This window comes from Trachinotus anak, unplaced genomic scaffold, assembly GCF_046630095.1.
Source record: "Trachinotus anak isolate AG129_WGS33_773 ecotype Australia unplaced genomic scaffold, CSIRO_AGI_Tana_v1 ptg000023l, whole genome shotgun sequence".
Lineage (NCBI taxonomy): Eukaryota > Metazoa > Chordata > Actinopteri > Carangiformes > Carangidae > Trachinotus > Trachinotus anak.
In genome coordinates, this window is record NW_027273874.1 from 5,305,202 (window position 1) to 5,327,266 (window position 22,065).

The window sequence follows — 22,065 nt, forward strand, 5'->3', positions numbered from 1 at the left end:
AGCAGCTTGACATTAGTAGAGCCCTGCAAGTTAAGCGCCGCCTCCAGCTAAAAACACAGGAGAAAAAAATGGAAGACGAAAGCTGTTTATTGAGATGGTATGAGAGTAATGGAAGAAAAGAAGCCACACTGCTGCTTCCTGTACCTGTTGTAACACCTGGCGTCTGACGGTTGGATCTGTGAGGTCAGCGTTAGTCAGCAACTTCGTCTTCACTAAGATGAAATTGCTTCTCTGCACAGCTGGAAATTGAAATTTATTAAAACTGAAATTTACTATTACAGAAACAATTTGGGATAAAGAAGGGAAAAAAAGGAAAATTATTTTTTCCTACAGATCAAAAAAGGTCTAGGCTGAAGTTACAGCGTATTTGTGCCTATGCTTACATAGCTATTTCATGTTAAATAGAAAACATAAACTCAGGTTACAGTTGAGGGTCATATACTGCAGTTTACCTTGTGGAGCTGGGGTCACTTCAGTTATTCCTGTTGAAAAAAGGATGATAAAGTGAAAGAAAGATGGAGGGAGGTGAAGTTAGTAAATTGTGAAAAGAATCAAGATACCAACTAGAAAATGTTGCCTTTATTACCCTTTTATTTGTTATCTTTTATTGTCTTCAAATAATAAGGCAAATACAACACAAAAAAAAGAAGATCTCAAAAAGAGATTTGAAAATATTAAATATAAATGTTCTCAGATAAAATAATGTTTTAAAAAGAGGATACAGATGTAGCCTGTCTATTCTTACAAAGGCTCCGTCACCTTTTGATATAAACTGAGACCTGGGAACAACAAGTATTCCTTCTGAACTGGGGGGATGCAAAGGCTTCGGTGTCTATTCGAACAATAAATCCATTAAGTATTAAAGACTTGTTACAAAGCAACCTGACATTCAAGAGGCCAAGTTTGATTTTTTTGGTCACAGTTGTGGGTTGAAGCACACAGCTGATCAGGTGTAGCCTGCCTGCACCAGCTCCTCCCTGTGGGTTCCTACTGTGTCAGTAATGGGACCAGATAAGAGACGACAGCAGGGGGAGCTGTAGACTGAACTGACAGGCGGGAAAGGCAGATCTCTGCTGAACAAGCTTCTCCCTGGCCGAATGGTCTTGGTCAATGAACCTACAGGAGAACATTTCTGCAGCACATGAGCTCACTCTGGCAGAGAAAGTCGAACTTGGCGGCACATTTCCAGTCGTTCCATCTCCCTCCTCGCATGTGAACGCAAGCCTGAGTGCTGTTCTGGTTATCAGGCTGGGACCCCCACCAGTGTCTGAAAGAGGAGCTGCTGCCGTCCGACCACTTCCAGGAGTCTCTGTGCAGGCCGATCCAGGCCTCCTGCGCCGCCCCCTGCAGTCGACTCCTCACCTCCTCATGCTCGGCCGGACTCCTCACACTGACCAGATCTGTGTAGTGCTGCCTGCAGTGGCTCTGGGCCTCAAACCATGTCTTCTCCTCCGTCACCAGCACATACTGATCCTCTTCACCATCTATATGATATGTAATATGTATAAATTACCATTTGCAGTGATAATTTCTCTTCAAACTAATTTTACTATCCATTTATGGTTCATTGTTTGAGCTACAGTGGACATACTCCTTACCTTTCCAGGTAAGATTTTAATGTAAAAAAAATATATTTATATATCTGTATTTTGTGTTGAGTTTAATTAACAGTAGGTTAAAAAAGTGGAACAACTTGGAGATAAGTTATGAATGTAAAGATAATATCCATTCAAAACAGAAGCAGATTGGTGATTACACCATGGCTCTTTGGGATTTTTGAATTTAACATGTGAGCCATTAATAGTACATTTAATCGCCCCTCAATATCAGCTCAGCCTATTTAGCTACCAGCCCTTATTTGCTTGGCTATTCTTTGAGACCATATCCCTCCACATCACCTTTATTCATAATAAACAAGAGTTGGAATTTGCATGGCCACTAGATATCCCTGTCAGATAAGTAACAAATAACCGTTGTTGTTCTGAGAACAGTCTCACATCAGTGTGACCAGACACAGCTCACCTGTGAAACAAAGGAAGGGCACTTTGAGGAGCGTGCAGCTGTTGTCCCTCCAGAGGCCATCGTCCATCATGGAGACGCAGTGCTCGACCGCCCCGGCGTTGTCCGGCTGATTGACCTGCCACCGCCTGTAGTCCATACCTACCCCTGTGTAGAAATGCTCGCCTACCAGAGACCATTTCCAGCTGTTGACATCATCGTACAGGCCGATCCAGAAGGCTGTGTGCAAGTTCACGGCCATGTTGTTGATTCTGCTGATGTCCCGCTCATAAGATATGGTGGCCAGGTCACCGTACTGCGCTCTGCAGTAGCCCTGGGCTTCTGTCCAGCTCATCCTCAAGTTAATGACCAGGATGTACTCATGGGTATAGTACCTGGAGCCTGTAGGTTGAATAATATGTTAACACTCAAAATTACAGTTGAAAATCTTGTCCAATTGGCTGCCACCCTCTTTCAAGCCATGAAAGTTGTAGCACCTTAACTATAAATCAAGTATACTAACATTTTTGCTCATGTGCAAACCATGTGTTTTGTTTTTTTTACTTGATTTTCCTACATATTCAGGCAGCCATTGGTTTCCATTCATTTCTGCAAGGATATAAACTCCCTCACTCACAGAAAAATACGTTCAAATTTCTAAAACATTTACTGTGAAATGATTAGATGTGATGTTACATAAAAGTAGCCGTCCTCAGTATCAATGTGATGCCCTGCATCCCCAGCAACCATATTATTAATTTTATTTTAAATATTACAATATTTGACCAGGTTATATTCAAGTTACTAGACAGACATATTTTCTTACCTGTCTGCTGTGTGACCTCCAGAATGTTTAAAAAAATCCCTGTAAATTAAAAAGAAAAATTCAACATCAAAATGAAAAAATAGGATACAAATGTATGTATATTCTGCCTAAATAATCCACATTTGGCATTTTTTTTTCAAATATTTTAATCAAAATTGATGAGAAAAAAAAAATACCAACCACAGAACAGGAACTTCCTAAAACTTCCCCCCATGATCTGCACCAAAAAACAAATTCCACACTTATAAATAAATAAACCAAAAATGCTTTTTTTAAAATAATCTGTGAATAATAAATGCAAAAACAGAAGAATGGTGCGCTACTTCTGTTAATGCGGTCTTACCTCCACTCTTTGTGTCCTCACTCAGAAGAGATTTTACTTGAGCATCTCCTTGCCTGTCGCAGAGTTTGGATACTAAATGGTCCATGACCACGAGTGAGTGGTTGTGTGTTTTTGTTGGTGCGCCTCCATCTTTGTGGGTTTTAGATGTTCAGTCGAGAGATGCTGGTGCAAAGCCAGGACCTTTTAGAGGGTAAAGGCTTTGAGATCAACGTAAAGGTTAGACACAGGTACTCCCTGCTTGTGTTCACATATCTTTACGGGGACCAATTTGAGTTTAGGATCTTGAAAGTACAGAAACAAAATTGTGTGTGTGTGCAGAAGAGACGTTTCTCCATATATTTTGGTTTGCAGCAGACCACTGCAATGTGTACATTACAGTCTGGACAGGACATTTGGTTATTGTCGGCTAATGTTTGTCTGAGCATTGGGGGGGGGAGTCAAACCTACAACTTTGTTTTGAAAAGACCAGGTGTGCTGCTTGTTTTGCCCCCCCATCACAGTGTACCAGTGAGATCTAAAACAATTACTCAAAATGTTATTTTCACCACAATAAATAAAAGATGATATGGTTGGTGATATTTTAGATTCTCTTTATTGTTAATAAAGCCCATGAAAAGACCTAATCCAACCATGAATTCATCCTGCTGCCAAGTACTGCCTCTGTGTGGCTTATCTCTGTGCCATAGAGCTCCACTGTCTTCCAATCAATGACTAACACTGTCGCACAGGCTGACATTCACAATGAACATAGAAACTCACTAGAGCACCAAGGTGGAAAATAGTCCCCAAAAAGTACACTACTTATTCCTCTTTAAGTAATGTTAGCTGACAACAACAGTGTCCAGCCGATATAGAAAATGATTGAGTCTGAAATTTAAAAAAATTATGACCTGTTTTAAGATTTATGAGTGATAGGGAAGTCATTAAGTATTGAGAATCAGAATAAAACAACAAGAGAGGTGGGAATAAAGGGTGAGAATAAACATAATTTAATGACTTATTCACAATTCTTTAGAATTAATAAAACATTCAACCTGACATTCTCAGATAGCTTGTTTTTTTCCAGGCAGCCATTCAAAAATCCTAAAGATAAATAATGCACAGTGACACAAAACTGAGAAAAGCAGCAAATCCTCAGGGTTTGGTTTGATAAATGAATCCTTGGAGATTAACTTTCAGTTGATCAATTAATCATCTGAGAGGATCAGGTTACGAGTCAGGTGTGAGCCATCTTGTCTCGCCGAGCTTCAGGTGTTGGGTTGGGTGTCGGTCCGAGCTCTGTTCAAGATTTAGACCCGAGCAGACTTTCTGATGCAGGGATATGACTGAAATGAGCTTCCCTGGAGGTAATTTTACAGCAAAAGCAGGCTTTGCTAACTGTATGTAAATGTTGTTTCACTCAGAACCGTGCCTGTTTCAACAAGCAGAACATCAGAGAAAGAAGAAATCCAGGTGTCATATCTTTGATTATGTTCTTTTTCAAAAAAAAAAAAGACAAGAAAAGAAAAGAAAAAGAAAAATCAGTTCCATTTTCAGAACTAGCTTCTTTTTTCAATGATCATTTGCCAGATTAACCACTTCTCTACTACTTCTCTGAGCAATGCTGTTGCGTTTATGATTTATTTCAGATATTCTACGCTTTTATTAATTTATCTTTTATTTCTTATTTTGTGTCTTTTTTCTTTCTCATTACCACATTTTTGTTTGATTATAATTATCAATCAAATAATCCCACAATTTCATTTTTACCGTAAAGCATTTTGGTAAGCATTTTTAAATGTGCTCTGCTGACGTGACTTGACTTGGACTGTCCTGATTGATAAAACCTCAACCATGCTAGAGTCGAGCTCGTCTGGCACAGTTGGGGTCCAGTGACCAGACTTCAACCTCCTGTGGAGCTTCTTCTTCCGTGTCCCTCCAGGTGACCCAGCACACATATACATCTGCTAGCAGACGCATGTTTGTTGCACACAGAAAAATGTCATAGAGTTCTGGCGAAACATGATCCTTATTAAGGATCATGCATTCCATCACAAAACTAGGACAGTAGGTTCCAGCAAAGAATATGAAGCCACAACAAAAAGCTTTAAGGACTCTTGCATTCTTTCTTGGGGAGCAGCAGGCTTTAAATGTTAACAAAAGCAGAGCTGTGGCCACGGCACCCAAACCCACAAGAGCTTCAAGAACATTGAAGAAAAGAATACTGATGAGCTCTAACGTGAGGACGACAGGCACAGACAAATAGAGCGGCACTTTACGGCTTTCAGGTGACCGATTGTTCAGCAGGAATTCCAGCACCACCAAGAGATGGAGACACATTCCAGATTGCCTGGACGCAAACCACATGATGAACAGGTTACCACAGTATTCCAAGCGGCAGATGGACCCCAGCAGCTGCATCGCCACCACGGGCGTGGACAGCATCTGGAAGAGGCTGACGATGATCAGAGATACTTTGAACACTGTGAGGTATTGGGTGCTGAGTCTTTTGCAGCACAGAGCAAGCAAGAAGCTAAGTAATGCAAGGCCACCGAGGCAAACACCGGCCAGGAGAAGGCCAAGAGCCACATTGTTCCTGTTGTAGATTCTGTCCCCAGCAAGGACGCCTGTGTCCTGCTGCCAAGTGATGCTGAGAAGGTGGCTGGTCTCCATGCTGGCACCGTGAAGATCTACAGATTCATTCATTTTTTTTATTTCTTTGTAAAAAGGAAAAAGTGTCAATTAGTAAAAAATAAAAAAAAATTTAAAACACAATAGTTGCAACATTTTCAAAAACCGACGGTCAAAAACTCAAAGATGTTCATTTAACTGTGATTAGAAAACACATTTAAGACGCTGACACCAAGAGATAAGTATAAGTCTCGTGTTTTGTCTTACCTGTGTAGTTTGAATCCTGAGAAAAGGGCAGTGTGTGGAGATCTAACTCTCTGCTTCTGAACCTGGATTTATAACTACACCTCGCTCCACATATCCTGTCTCTGCTTTCGTCACTTACAGGACAGAGGGGGCAGAGTGGCCTCTGTATTGGATGTCACGTCTGCGTTTATGTCTCTTCACTCCCTGATAAAGCCATAAAGCAGATTATTGTTCAACTCTACTACTGTCACAAATGTGGGTTCTGTACAAACATATCTGATCTCTCCCTTTCTATTAACGGCAAAGATTTAGGTCATAAAACTCTAAAACTTTAAAAGGGTCCGTTTAATCACACTGGCTTCATTGTTACTGTTTTATTATTCCAGACGTCAACATTTCCATTGCAAGACAAACGATACTTAATCTGATGTTCTTCAAATGCTTGATCACATCACACATTTTATAGAATGTGCTTAAAAACGTCCACTTGCATACAACTATGTCTCACCATGATACAATGCACTCAATTGCTCAGTTTAATCTGTTTTTATTATTGCTGTAGTCTGAAAGAAAACTTGAAAACTAAGTGTGTTTCCATCCATCTATGGTGGCCCAGACTGTACATGCAACACAATGCAAAAGCTGAAATGGTCAGTCATAAGGAACCAAACTTAAAACAAAAACAAAACAAATTAAAATAAGTTTAAATTGAATGACAGCGATGTTTATATTCACAGTGAGAGATTTTGTCCTTGAAAACAAGAATAACAGATGGTTATTTACTTTCGACAAATGATCAACCCGGAATCATGACAGTCCACAGAGGTGAGGCATAATTCAAATGTCGCCCTTTATGTCATTATATGTGCAGAAATATCACAATTTCTGTTTTCCGAAGTGCTACTGCTCTTCTCCAGTAGGAATCTTCAAGATATAAAAACACTGCAGTCCATCCATAATGAGATGAAGGTTTGTGTAAATCGTAACGTTCAAGAACAGCTTGAGGTAGATGTCCTCTGGTTCCCCAGAGTCGATTGAACCGAACCACACGCACTGAAAAACAAAAGAGGGGAAGTAGACAATTAAGAATGTGACCAAGGCCACAATCACAATTGGTCCCTTCAAAGCAGCAGCAGCAGAGTGGGTAGTGGCTAATGATGTACGTTTTGGAATGATGGCCAAAGTCAAAACTAAGATGGTAACAGCCATAATGATAACTGCCACCTTGTTGATGAGTACATAAAAAGGGACAACCACTAAAATCAACAAAACTATCCCAGTGAAAAGCCAGCGCAGTTTGGCTCCATATTGTGGGTGGTACAGAATAAAGACGCACAACAGGGCGTTAACGAGATGAAAAATCATTCCTAAGCATCTCAACAGGAACCACGTGACGAAGACGTAGACGGTGCTGGATGGTAAGTGGTCTCTAGGTGCAGAAAACTCCACCACCAATATTACTGTGGTGATTGCATTCAGAACATCAATGAAGAGCAGAGTGATAAAAGAGCTGTGGAGGGTTTCAACACCGCTGAAGGTGGAGTGCCGGCAAGACAGGGACAAAATGATGCTTTCTTTAACGTCTTTGAGCCTGTAGCGCTGGGCCCAGAGGACGAAGATGAAGGTGGCGAGGCCCAGCAAGGAGAAGCCCAGGAGAAATCCAATAGCCAATTGAGGGCCTCCTTCGACAACTGCTGAAATATTGTATACGTAGAGCAAGTTGCTGTCAAGATAGGTATGGTTGTCCATCACGCAGTCTCGTGAGTAGCTTTGTCAACCTGTTGGAGGAAGGAGAAAAGTTATGAATCAACCTTGTCGACCTTATCTCCGTTAAAATACAATTTGTTCAGTAGCAACAAAAGCACTTCGCTTAACACGTCATGGTTCACGTCACCGGAGACATTTTCAACATTTAACCAAGACGAAAATCTGTCCCTTAGCTTTAACCAAGTGCTTCGAGTACCGAAACATAACCTATCTCATGTTGCAGTTGTACAAGCAAAGATTCCTTCAAAATGTTTTTCTTCTGCAAGCTATCTGTATGTAAACTCAGTGTCTTTGGGAGACATTGATGTCTCTACACAAACACGCATTAAAGAATAGACTGTCAATAGGCAAAAGAAATATAGCCCTTCAACAGGCGCATTTAACGCCGAGAAAATTTCACTCAAAATCAGGCGCATTTACATAAATCTGCAGTAAAAGGTCTGTGAGGACATGATTCTGCATTGTTCTTACATGTATTATTTGTTTGATATAAAGGTACAAATGGGTTGACCTGCTCAGACTTGCAAGACTGAACAATTCAATAAATTTTTTAATACTTGCACACAAAATAATCACAGAATGCATTAAAAAAAAATACTTCGAATATGCTTAACAGCTGACAAGAATGGTAGTAAAGGTAGTAACTCTGATATTCTGTCATTCATCTCTGAGACCTGTGCTATCTGTTTGGTGTGTAAACATTATTGGTATCAATTACTTAATAAAAGATAACAGGACATGAAAATGTGATGAAAATCGATTCTTACCTGGAGTACGTGCAGCTGGTTCAGTCCAAAGGTCCCGACTACACTGCGTTGTGTTCTGGTGCACAATCAGATGCCGGACACAGGGAGGTTTCATTGAACCCACGTTTCTTCCTGTTGTGTAACCAGAGAGAGCAAAACGCTGTCGCTGTGATTTCATCTACACCAGAACACGCCCAAAACAAGAGGAAGACCACTTGAGCAACATGTGAAAGGATGAAATGGGGAACAGCCCACACACACACACACACACACACACACTTGTACTTCTATCTTTGTGAGGACACTCATTGACATAATGCATTCCCTAGCCCCTTACCCTAACCTTAACCATGACAACTGAGTGCCTAACCCTAACCCTGACCCTAACCTTAACCTAAACCTAATTCTAACCATAACTCTAAAACCAAGTCTTAACCCTCTACATGTGATTTGAAGGTGTCTCAAAAAGTGAGGACCGGCCAAAATGTCCTCACTTTCCCAAAATGTCCTCACTCTGTTAGTAAAATTACTTTTTTTGGTCCTTACTATGTAGCAAGTACAAGTACAAGTACACACACACACACACACACACACACACACACACACACACACACACACACACACACACACAGAGAGAGAGAGAGAGAGAGAGAGAGAGAGAGAGAGAGAGAGAGAGAGAGAGAGAGAGAGAGAGAGAGAGAGAGGCCCAGCTGGCCCACGCCTTCACAAAGTCTCCAAAACTCAGTCTACAACTGAAATACACAACAGAAAAACTACGGTCACATTACCAGACAATATTATTTTAGTGTTTGCCCTTAAATCAACATTCAAACCTAAAAAAAAATCTCACTTTTCAACCGTGCGGTCTTGAAGTACACACCCCTCGCAGTCAATCCAGCGCCGTGTGACGAGAGACAGGAACTGACGCGATTACAACTGTCCACTTTCACAATAAAAGCTCATAATTTAAAAAAATACAAATAAAAATAGGGCACAAAAATGCAAACTAATACAATACTCCCAATACCAAGAAGAATAAACATGGAAACAATAAAACTGGTGATGGATTTTGGTGAAATGAATACATATTATAAAAGAACACTAGCCATGAGAAATAAAAATATCTACCTACCACTTCTTCTATCTGTTACATATGTGTAGGCCTCTTGTTGCCAGGGGAAAGCACAGATGAAAAACTGAACTAAATCTGTCTCTATGAACAGACAATATCTTTTAAAACTGCGGCATACCCCTTCCAGGTATTCTCAGTTAACAGCAATACCTGCCCAGTCATGTGATATGTTCATTTTCTTTTAACCAGGTTGAGGCTTTCATAGCAGATGTACTATACAGATGTATGATGGAAAACTTTTATGGATAAATTCCAGGCCAAACTAATAAAAGGTGAATGAGATGAGTTCACATGCTAAAGGTTAACCTTGTAATGAAATAAACCTTTAACGATCTTTACTACTACACAAAGGAAACTCTTTCCAGCAGCAACCGCTGAGTTTTATTGAAGTTTACGACACATTATCTAACATGATCTGTTTCACCTGTCTGTCATAGTGTCAGTAAATGTGACTCATTCCAGTTTTTAAACATACTTATATAATTACTGGTACAGTAAAACAGCAAAAAAGGAGGGATTACATAATAGGATAGAGCCAGCCTGGCTGTTTTCCACCATTTCCACTCTTCCACTGCTATGCTAAGCTAAGCAGCTGCTGGGTAAAGCTACATATTAACTATACAGGTGTGAATGTTGCATGAAATTTCTTGTTTGATTTTGCAAGATAGCAAATTAGTGTTTTTTTAAATAATATTTCCTTAAAACTTTAAATGTATCTTAAATGTGTACTTTACATACAAGAGGTCAAGGCAGATGCTGTAATACGGAGCACAGAGGAAAGACATAAAGACACAAGACGGTCTGAAAGTCACTTGCAGCATGTTGCCAGTGTATATACATGGAGAAATTGAAAAGACCTTAATTAAAAATGCTGTTTTAGAGATAGAGGAGAAATGTCAGTGTTATGCTGTTGTTACAAATGAATTAATTTTTACATGGTCAAAGCAAAGAAGGACAAAAGCAAAAAAGTTCAATATCCTTTGCAGGACTGTGTCTTTTATTGAAAATTAAATAAATCAGTCCCCCTCTTCTCTGGTCCTTCATTCATCCCCCTGTCTTCGTCAGTTGGATTCTGGTTAGTTCAGTGTTCTCCTCAAGCCCACCTTGATGTTCATAGAAAGTCCCATTTCTATCAGGAGATTGCGAAACTGACAAGGCACAAATAATTTAATTTAGCAATTTTAGTATTGTTCAGGGGGCATTTTTAGGATCATATTTACATATTTAAACTTTTGCCCACAAAGTATTGATGTTTTCATATTTTGTGTCTCACCTCAACTAAAACCAAGTTTTTGATGTCATCTTCACTCAGTTGTGTCTTAGAGGTCAATGCCACTCGCAGGTTAATCACATGCTCTGCAAAGAAAAACATGCATGGATTTTAGAAACACACACATACATCATCTTTAATTATTGTCTTTGGATGGAACGACGGGTTAACGTTCATCACTGGAGCCTCAAAAAATTACGCAAATATCAATTTCATCACCAAGGCAAATGGAAGAAGTTGTGCATGGCTAGCATTTCCCAATGCTCCCTATTTGATTATCACGTGTAAGATCAACATTTTCCTCGCCACTTCTTGTTTGATCCTCCTTTAGAGTTACATACTGCTGAGATAAAACCTCTTTACTGGTTGAGGCCCGCTCAGTGGTGGTCATTTTATTGGTGGTGATATATTATTACTCAGCACCACGTTCCCACCACCGATATATAAATATATATAGAGAGAAATATATTTACAGTACCAGTAACAGGTCTTGTTTGCTCCATCTGTGGTGTTGAAGGCTGCTCAGAGGAGGTCATCTCTGGACTGAGGTGGCTTGTGATCAAGCCTACCTCAGTGGTGCTCCTTTTGTTTGGGTTCAGAGTAATGGTGGCACTGGAGGTAAAGTCTCCATCAGTGGTGGTTGTTTTGTTTTGGGGTGATGTGGTGATGGTGGACAAAGTTGGAGTTTTACCTTCAAAATGGAGAGACAATAAATATTTACATCGACTTTACAACCAAACAACCAGGAGAATAGCTAGTAAAACGTAGCTACAGCCTCCAAGGCCAAATTCACAGGTGGTGCTCACCAGAGGTCCCTCCATGGGCCTTTTTCAATCTTAACTAAAATACTGCCATTGATTTCATTAAACTGATATTTCTCACCGGGAACTGATGTTGTTTGATCAACCAGTTGGGTTGAAAGCTGCTCTGTTGAGGTGGTCTTTGTTCCGGTTGAGTTTCCCTCAGTGGTGATGTTGTTTTGGGTCACAGTGGTGGTGCTGGCCAAACCTGACCAGTTTGGAGTTTTGCCTGCAAAATACAGTTATAACATTCACACGCCGTGAAATGACCTCCATCAATAAAAATAAAAAACAAAAGCAGTTTCACTCATTGGAAATGCATGTGGTTCGATCAGCCCCTGGGGATGATGGCCACTCGGAGCAAGTAATGTGTGTGCTGTGCCAGCAATTGATTCTATCTCAGTGGTGGTTGTTTCATTTGTGTTAACAGTGGCAGTGGTTGAATGATGTGATTTGTATGGAGTGAGGTCTGCAGAGGGGGACATTAACAAATTATATATTTTTTGACAAATTGTCTTTTGTCATATAAAAAAATAATTTTCCAACTCAAATAATGAGATGAGTCAGCACTTCCAAGTCTGAAACCTTCAGAGCAGGTTCTTCCCAGGCCCAACTGACTGGTCTTCCCCAGGGGTCATGACCTGAACGCTTCCCTTTCTACACGAACATAATTTCAAGTTCTGTAATATTTGATCATAAAATCAATTTCCACTGCTATATGAATGGAGCTTCATTTCCCAATGAATTATTTCATCTTTCCCAATACTGGCAGAACAAAGAAGTGTCTCTCACCAGGACTGGATGTTAAAATCCTTTTACTCACTGGTAACAGTTCTTGTTTGGTCCACCTCTGAGGTTAAAGGCTGCTCAGATGAGGTAATCTCTGTACTGTCATGACCAGTGGTTGATTCAATCTCAGTGGTTGTTGTTTTATTTGAGGTCAATGTTGTGGTGGACAAGAGTGGGTTGTCTGGAGTTTCTTCTGTAATCATGATACAAGAGTAATACAAATGTATTAATGAGAATTTTTTGGAGCAAGACAGTTTTAACTACTTTTTAAATGTATCCAAAAAACATACTAGAAGTAATCTTTGCACTTATTGAGACCGTCCCGATGGTGGTCATTTTGTTTTGGGTCACCGTGGTGGACAAAACAGGTTTGTTTGGATGTCCATCTGCAAAATACAAAATTATATGATATTCAATCATAGGGTTGGAAGTTACTACCAATTATCACCAGTCAACCAGTGCATAATGAAATCTATATTAAAAATGAGCAGCAATCCCAGTACATATGAACAGGCCAAGGAACTAGAGCCAACAACTGAATATTTTGCTTTTCATACAAACGACATATTTAACTCACCATCAATGGGAGTTGTTTGCTCTGCCTCCAGGGTTGAGGGCTGGTCAGATGAGGTAAACTGTGTACTAAGATAGTGCTGTGTTTGGTGCAGTTCCAGAGTTGAGCCTCGTTCAGTGGTGGTTATTGTGTTTGTTGTTGCCGGGGGGGTGGTGGCCAAAACTGACTGGTTTGGAGTCACATGTGAGGTTGAAGGCTGCTTAGATGAGGTCATCTCTGTAGTGACAGGACCACTGGTTGATTCTGTCTCAGCAGAGGTTCTTTTATTTGGAGCCACTGTGGTGGTGGACAAAACTGACTTGCTTGAACTTTCATCTGCAAAATGGAGATATTCTATTTATATGGTGCTGAGTTATGACCACTGATGACTGCAAAAATACATATAAATCTATCCACCTGTGATCGGTCTTGTTTGGAAACCATCTGAGCTTGAAGGCTGCTTCGATGAAGTAATGTCTGTACTGTGATGGCCAGAAACTGATGGAGTCATTAAGTCGCCCTTAATGGTGGTTATTCTGGTTTGGGCCATTGTGGTGGTGGTAGCCAAAGGTAGCTTGGTTGGAGTTTCATCTTCAAAATGGAGATATGATGTGATAGTGATAAGACATGACATTATGACCACCAATGAAAATATGAATAAAAATAATTCCACTCACCAGTTATGGGTCTTATTGTGTCTACATTTGAGGTTGAAGGATGCTCAGATGAGGTCATCTTTGTGTTGAGATGGCCTGTGCTTGATTCTACTACACTGATGGTACTTTTATTTGAGGTGACTGTGGTGGTAGCTGGGAGAGATTTGTTGGGAGTTTCATCTGTAGAATTGAGACATGGGCAATGAACATTCAGTATATTATGTTTAAATTGTGTGTGGAAGATTGTTTTTATTGAAATGATGTCTTTTATATCTCCCAGCAACATCCTAGAGGTAATCTTAGCACCAATTGAGTCTTCTTCAGTGGTGTCATTTTGTACTGGTCATTGTGGTGGAGGTGATGGTGGAAACGACATATTTAACTCACCATCAATGGGAGTTGTTTGCTCTGCCTCCAGGGTTGAGGGCTGGTCAGATGAGGTAAACTGTGTACTAAGATAGTGCTGTGTTTGGTGCAGTTCCAGAGTTGAGCCTCGTTCGGTGGTGGTTATTTTGTTTGTTGTTGCTGGGGGGGTGGTGGCCAAAACTGACTGGTTTGGAGTCACATATGAGGTTGAAGGCTGCTTAGATGAGGTCATCTCTGTAGTGACAGGACCACTGGTTGATTCTGTCTCAGCAGAGGTTCTTTTATTTGGAGCCACTGTGGTGGTGGACAAAACTGACTTGCTTGAACTTTCATCTGCAAAATGGAGATATTCTATTTACATGGTACTGAGTTATGACCACTGATGAAAGCAAAAATACATCTAAATTTATCCACCTGTGATCGGTCTTGTTTGGAAACCATCTGAGCTTGAAGGCTGCTTCGATGAAGTAATGTCTGTACTGTGATGGCCAGAAACTGATGGAGTCATTAAGTCGCCCTTAATGGTGGTTATTCTGGTTTGGGCCATTGTGGTGGTGGTAGCCAAAGGTAGCTTGGTTGGAGTTTCATCTACAAAATGGAGATGTGATAGTGATAAGATATGACATTATGACCACCAATGAAAATAAAAATAAAAATATAAATATGAATAAAAATAAATATAATTTCACTCACCAGTTATGGGTCTTATTGTGTCTACATTTGAGGTTGAAGGATGCTCAGATGAGGTCATCTTTGTGTTGAGATGGCCTGTGCTTGATTCTACTACACTGATGGTACTTTTATTTGAGGTGACTGTGGTGGTAGCCGGGAGAGATTTGTTGGGAGTTTCATCTGTAGAATTGAGACATGGGCAGTGAACATTCAGTATATTATGTTTAAATTGTGTGTGGAAGATTGTTTTTATTGAAATGATGTCTTTTATATCTCCCAGCAACATCCTAGAGGTAATCTTAGCACCAATTGAGTCTTCTTCAGTGGTGTCATTTTGTACTGGTCATTGTGGTGGAGGTGATGGTGGAAACGACATATTTAACTCACCATCAATGGGAGTTGTTTGCTCTGCCTCCAGGGTTGAGGGCTGGTCAGATGAGGTAAACTGTGTACTAAGATAGTGCTGTGTTTGGTGCAGTTCCAGAGTTGAGCCTCGTTCGGTGGTGGTTATTTTGTTTGTTGTTGCTGGGGGGGTGGTGGCCAAAACTGACTGGTTTGGAGTCACATATGAGGTTGAAGGCTGCTTAGATGAGGTCATCTCTGTAGTGACAGGACCACTGGTTGATTCTGTCTCAGCAGAGGTTCTTTTATTTGGAGCCACTGTGGTGGTGGACAAAACTGACTTGCTTGAACTTTCATCTGCAAAATGGAGATATTCTATTTATATGGTACTGAGTTATGACCACTGATGAAAGCAAAAATACATCTAAATTTATCCACCTGTGATCGGTCTTGTTTGGAAACCATCTGAGCTTGAAGGCTGCTTCGATGAAGTAATGTCTGTACTGTGATGGCCAGAAACTGATGGAGTCATTAAGTCGCCCTTAATGGTGGTTATTCTGGTTTGGGCCATTGTGGTGGTGGTAGCCCAAGGTAGATTGGTTGGAGTTTCATCTACAAAATGGAGATGTGATGCGATAAGATATGACATTATGACCACCAATGAAAATATGAATAAATATAATTTCACTCACCAGTTATGGGTCTTATTGTGTCTACATTTGAGGTTGAAGGATGCTCAGATGAGGTCATCTTTGTGTTGAGATGGCCTGTGCTTGATTCTACTACACTGATGGTACTTTTATTTGAGGTGACTGTGGTGGTAGCCGGGAGAGATTTGTTGGGAGTTTCATCTGTAGAATTGAGACATGGGCAGTGAACATTCAGTATATTATGTTTAAATTGTGTGTGGAAGATTGTTTTTATTGAACTGATGTCTTTTATATCTCCCAGCAACATCCAAGAGGTAATCTTAGCACCAATTGAGTCTTCTTCAGTGGTGTCATTTTGTACTGGTCACTGTGGTGGAGGTGATGGTGGAAATGACATATTTAACTCACCATCAATGGGAGTTGTTTGCTCTGCCTCCAGGGTTGAGGGCTGGTCAGATGAGGTAAACTGTGTACTAAGATAGTGCTGTGTTTGGTGCAGTTCCAGAGTTGAGCCTCGTTCAGTGGTGGTTATTTTGTTTGTTGTTGCCGGGGGGGTGGTGGCCAAAACTGACTGGTTTGGAGTCACATATGAGGTTGAAGGCTGCTTAGATGAGGTCATCTCTGTAGTGACAGGACCACTGGTTGATTCTGTCTCAGCAGAGGTTCTTTTATTTGGAGCCACTGTGGTGGTGGACAAAACTGACTTGCTTGAACTTTCATCTGCAAAATGGAGATATTCTATTTATATGGTGCTGAGTTATGACCACTGATGAAAGCAAAAATACATCTAAATTTATCCACCTGTGATCGGTCTTGTTTGGAAACCATCTGAGCTTGAAGGCTGCTTCGATGAAGTAATGTCTGTACTGTGATGGCCAGAAACTGATGGAGTCATTAAGTCGCCCTTAATGGTGGTTATTCTGGTTTGGGCCATTGTGGTGGTGGTAGCCAAAGGTAGCTTGGTTGGAGTTTCATCTACAAAATGGAGATGTGATAGTGATAAGATATGACATTATGACCACCAATGAAAATATGAATAAATATAATTTCACTCACCAGTTATGGGTCTTATTGTGTCTACATTTGAGGTTGAAGGATGCTCAGATGAGGTCATCTTTGTGTTGAGATGGCCTGTGCTTGATTCTACTACACTGATGGTACTTTTATTTGAGGTGACTGTGGTGGTAGCCGGGAGAGATTTGTTGGGAGTTTCATCTGTAGAATTGAGACATGGGCAATGAACATTCAGTATATTATGTTTAAATTGTGTGTGGAAGATTGTTTTTATTGAACTGATGTCTTTTATATCTCCCAGCAACATCCTAGAGGTAATCTTAGAACTAACTGAGTCTTCTTCAGTGGTGTCATTTTGTACTGGTCACTGTGGTGGAGGTGATGGTGGAAACGACATATTTAACTCACCATCAATGGGAGTTGTTTGCTCTGCCTCCAGGGTTGAGGGCTGGTCAGATGAGGTAAACTGTGTACTAAGATAGTGCTGTGTTTGGTGCAGTTCTAGAGTTGAGCCTCGTTCAGTGGTGGTTATTGTGTTTGTTGTTGCCGGGGGGGTGGTGGCCAAAACTGACTGGTTTGGAGTCACATGTGAGGTTGAAGGCTGCTTAGATGAGGTCATCTCTGTAGTGACAGGACCACTGGTTGATTCTGTCTCAGCAGAGGTTCTTTTATTTGGAGCCACTGTGGTGGTGGACAAAACTGACTTGCTTGAACTTTCATCTGCAAAATGGAGATATTCTATTTACATGGTACTGAGTTATGACCACTGATAAAAGCAAAAATACATCTAAATGTATCCACCTGTGATCGGTCTTGTTTGGAACCTATCTGAGCTCAGGGAGCTAACTTACCACTAATGAGAGTTGTTTGGACTTGCTCCAGGGTCAAGGGCTGGTCAGATGAGGTAACCTGTGTACTAAAATAGCCCATTGTTTGATGCAGTCCTGGAGTTGTACTCGTTGAGTCTCTTGTAGTGGTGGTTATTTTGTTTGGGTTGACTGTCGTGATAGTGGACAAAACTGGCTCATTTGTAGTTTTAGTTGTTGGGTCCACATGTGGGGCTGAAGGCTGCTCAGATGAGGTCATCTCTATACTGACGTGTCCAGTGGTTGATTCTTTCTCAGTAGTGGTTCTTGTATTTGGGGACTCAGTGGTGGAGGACAAGAGGGAGTTGTTGGAAGTTTCTCCTAAAATTGAAGAAATGTATCTTAATATAGTAACAAAGCTATAGTCATCAAAATCTGATGTTGCCACTGAAAGGATTTCCTCAATGACTCTCTACAACACACTAGATTCTGTCTTTGCACTGGTTGAGTCTCCCTCAGTTGTGGTTAGTTTATTTGGGGTCACTGTGGTGATGGTAGTGGCAGCTGTAGTTGGGGTGGGGTGATGGAGGTAGATGTAGTCATGGTAGTAGTGATAGTTGTAGTAGTAGTTGTGGTAGTGAAGGTAGTGGTGGACAAAACTGCCTTGTCTGGAGTTTCATCTGCATCTTTTTTCATCTGACAAAATCAGACCTTGCTGTGAACAGTTATTGGAACTACTTCCTAGAGAAGAAAAAAATATTAGCAGTGTGTTTCTGTTTAGCACAAAACTGAGACAGACCCACTCACCGTTTGCTCCATGGCAGATAAATGCAAGCAACCTGTCGCACCGTTCATCGGACCACAGGCCTGCGTTGCCCAGATCAGTCGCAATGCAGCTCTGCTGCCCTCCGGCGTTATCAGGCTGCCCGGCCTTCCAGTAGCGGTAGGAAGAGTCACTTTGATCTGACCACTCCCGAGTCCTGCACAAAGAAACAGGTGTTGCAGAATATTCTGCATTAACTTTTAAGAAAAAAAGGAACGTGGTTTTATGACAAAATGACTACGATTATTTGATATCTTTTCATGCTGAACGTTTTTTGCAGTACGAGCATGGCCCTAATTTAAGCGACATTGAAAGAAATTGTGTTAAAAGCTGGGGACACATGAATTGATTTTCAATTATTTTGCAAACAATCCGTGAAGGATGACCAAGATTTGGAACATGACTACGGGCTGGTTTATGTTGTCAGAATATCCTCTGACCACACTGCAAATGACACACTAATAGTTGTTACAAACAACCAAGTGATCTGATTAGCAGTTTGTACTGAGTATAAGCTGGTTTAAGAGTCACATTAGTGGTTCTGTGGGGCTTTACTACAGCACAGCTCTGTTTTTAGCTAAATGCTAACATCAGCCTGCGAACATGCAAATGTTTCACAGGTATATTGCTTACCATATTCCCCATCTTAGTTTAGTTTAGCATGTTAGTTTTGCAGGTGTTTGGTAGGTAAATAAAAGTAAACTTGAACCTGATTGTGGTGGCAGGCGTGAAGGCAGGGCGCGACCAAAGTTATTACAATTTATCCTGAAGTATCCATCAGGTCGTTGTCAAAAGATTTCACCCAGAACATAGTTTGAACCTCATGGTGGCACTTGAGGAAAAGTCAAGCGATCACGAAAGACAGCTGGGTTATAGATATTTCAGTCTGAACCAAAGGGCAAAACCACATTGTCAGAACCACGTTTCCTCTGTGGTTAAAAAGCTATTAAGTGGACCTTGAGCTGTTTCCAAGCTCTCACTTTCTTTTTCTGTTTTTATCCATCTGCTCATGTTGGCTTTCGCGAACCTAAAAGAAGAGAAAAAACGTGATGCTCGGACCACCCATCCCTCAAAGTGACACATTTGGCTCTTCCCACACCTGTAGAGGCCAATCCAGACGCTCCTGTTCCCAGCCAGGAGCTGTATTTCCTGGTTCTCTTTCTCGTCTCTAATACTGGCCAGGTCTGTGTGTCGCCTCCTGCAGTACAGCTGAGCATCAGGCCAGCTCATCTCCTCCTGAACAAAAACGAAACGCTCGTAGGTTCTGGTTGCTCCTGTGAGGAAAAGGAAGAGAGATCACTGTCACTTTGTAATAACACAATACTTTTGTAATTTTTGTGTCTAATCTATGAATCTATTTGAACTGAGACCATCGTAGCAGATGAAGGGGTTTCTCAGGGAGCACTTTGAGTCCTCCCACAACCCTCCAGTCCACATCTTCACACACATCTGATCCCCGAGGAAGTTGTTGGGCTGACCAAAATCCCAGTTCCTGTAGTTGCCCTCTTCGCCTGTGTAGTAACGGCTGTCTGAAAATGACCACCTCCAGCTGGTGAGGTTATCGTGCAGCCCGATCCAGGCCGCCTGTGTGAAGCCTCCGGTGGAGTCCTGAGCTGTGTTCACCAGCCGGTTCATGTCCTCTATGTCAAAGATGGTGGCCAAGTCAGTGTACCGCTCTCTGCAGTACTTCTGGGCCTCCAACCAGGGCAGAGTGGTGCTGATGAAGTGGTACTGTACTGGTACTGGACCAGTAATGGAGTGGATAAGAGAACACAGACCTGTGGATGACGGTTCGTTAACAGAGGGAAGTCACTCACCGTCTTGTACCAGTGTTTCAAGTCTTTTGAAATGTACATTTACCTGTGAGCAACAGGAGGACAGGCCATCTCCACTTCATGTCCAGTCAGATTTCTTCACACTTTCTTTTTTCCTGCACCAGACACAAAAAATGCACTCTTACCAAACAGTTAATGGGTACTAAAGACGGACAAACTAACATTCCTAAGTCTCTAACAAGGCCCACAAAGCCCCAGGTGGTGGTGGAACGTAAAGCACATTTATTTAAGTACTGTAATTAGGCACAGTTATGAGGTACTTGTGCATTACTTCTACTTCACATTTCTTCTTGACACATTGAATGCATTAGAACACATTGTACTTTTTCTCGCCACTACATTTGACAGACCAAAACTGAACACTAATAAACCACGAGATATCATTAAATGATATGTGCAGTGTGTAACAGATAAAATTTACCAAACTGCAGGTAGTTAAGCACAAGCTCAACAGCAACATTAAAATTCTACTTAGACATTTATGCATCAATAATAATCTATTTACTCTAATAAGCAGTAATTTAACTTTTAATACATTAAGTAGATATTGCTGTACTTTTATATAATTTGAAAGCAGGACTTTTAATCGCAGTAGAGCATTTTTATATCCTGTATTGCTACTTTTACCAAAATAAAGGATCTTAAATTGTCAAGTTTGTTTAAATGTCCAATAAATCCCAAGTTTTTGTCACAGCTGTTTTAAAATCCATACTGTATATCAAGAGAAAAAAAGAAGAAAAAAAAAAAAACTAGTCTTAAAAAAAGTTTCCTGTACAAGTTGTAGTCATGAAGTCTCACAAAACCTGCATCAATAGATTCATTAATTTAAATCAGCTTCTGCTTGGAATAAACTTCTGTTACATATTTTAAAGCATGCTTTCGCAGATAACTGTAAATACTATTGTTAAAAAAAAGAGAATTCAAGCATGTAAGAGAGAAATAAGTTTCATCACTTTTAAACTTTATAAGATTAATACGACATAATAATGGGGCTCACTTACCTGTAGCTGCTTCCTTGTACAGTTGCTCTTGTTTCTTTTTTTCCAATTCTTCTACGTCGCTGATCACAAACAGTCACTAAACACTGTTGTGCACAAGCATTTAGGAAAATATTCTCACCGGACAAGTTTCGTTCTTCACATATTTCCTCTGCACTGAGTGACAGAGATGATTTTCCAGAGCACAACAGGTTCTGACTGGAAAACACAAGACGGCTCGGGGGCTGACAGGTGACCTCGTACAAGCCAGTTTTAAAACTTAACAGTTCAGTTGACTGAGATGAGCTGCAACCTCAAGACATCTCAGAATAAAAGCAGCTTTTTCAGCAAACAGATTTGGTGTCAAAAAGCCAATGGCTTATCTAATAAAACACATTATGCTTATTTTATTTTCCTTTACTTTGTATTTCTGTGCTTTTTATTTTGCATTTTGATGTTTTCCATTAGTTTTATTAGAGAAGGTGCAGAGAGACAAGGGGATTATATAAACCTACAGTTTCTTTGCACAGCTTTTTCACTTTTTTTTTTATGCTGATGGATGAGGGAAAATATCTAATTAAATCTGAGAGACTATAATAAACCGATAGACTGGAGATTTAAATCAACAGGTTCTCCTCACTTTCAGTGATGGGGGAGAAATAAAAGTTATGCTACTCGAAGAAAAACCAAAGCAGAACCTGGAAATTAAATTTCTGCAGACATACATGCAAATGTCTCAGTAGGTCCATGAAGCAAATTTTAGTGATGTATTGTGAAGCCTTCAGCATCACACAACCTGGTCCAACTTCCTGTGAGGAGGCGGGTTGGAAAATGAACACTAGAA

The 22,065-nt window shown here is 40.7% G+C and overlaps 1 protein-coding gene across 1 annotated transcript; it reads right to left on the reverse strand.

Annotated features, from left to right (window-relative positions):
- Positions 1-4,133: 4,133 nt before the first annotated feature.
- LOC139606782 (mucin-2-like) lies at positions 4,134-22,051 on the reverse strand. Its single transcript, XM_071459131.1, has 28 exons — positions 21,246-22,051; positions 20,270-20,339; positions 19,780-20,187; positions 19,509-19,683; positions 18,394-18,566; positions 17,632-17,967; positions 17,189-17,500; positions 16,823-16,981; positions 16,568-16,741; positions 16,175-16,486; positions 15,809-15,967; positions 15,555-15,728; positions 15,162-15,473; positions 14,796-14,954; positions 14,517-14,690; positions 14,124-14,435; positions 13,758-13,916; positions 13,498-13,671; positions 13,105-13,416; positions 12,818-12,913; positions 12,562-12,720; positions 11,821-11,967; positions 11,417-11,629; positions 10,942-11,024; positions 9,387-10,816; positions 8,558-8,668; positions 6,045-7,801; positions 4,134-5,863 (listed from the first exon to the last, which is right to left on the reverse strand). The coding sequence occupies exons 2-25, from the start codon at positions 20,304-20,306 to the stop codon at positions 10,745-10,747; spliced, it is 4,791 nt and encodes a 1,596-aa protein (XP_071315232.1). The 5' UTR covers positions 20,307-20,339; positions 21,246-22,051; the 3' UTR covers positions 4,134-5,863; positions 6,045-7,801; positions 8,558-8,668; positions 9,387-10,744.
- Positions 22,052-22,065: the final 14 nt, after the last annotated feature.

What these genes read in the sequence shown, in the direction of transcription:
- LOC139606782 (XM_071459131.1), bottom strand. Translation starts at nt 20,306, where the DNA reads ATGAAGTGGAGATGGCCTGTCCTCCTGTTGCTCACAG. An exon ending in GCAAACAACTCCCATTGATG is followed by an intron (nt 16,982 to 17,188) that starts GTGAGTTAAATA and finishes TCAATTCTACAG; the next exon opens with ATGAAACTCCCAACAAATCT. An exon ending in AAGTGCAAAGATTACTTCTA is followed by an intron (nt 12,721 to 12,817) that starts GTATGTTTTTTG and finishes TCATGATTACAG; the next exon opens with AAGAAACTCCAGACAACCCA.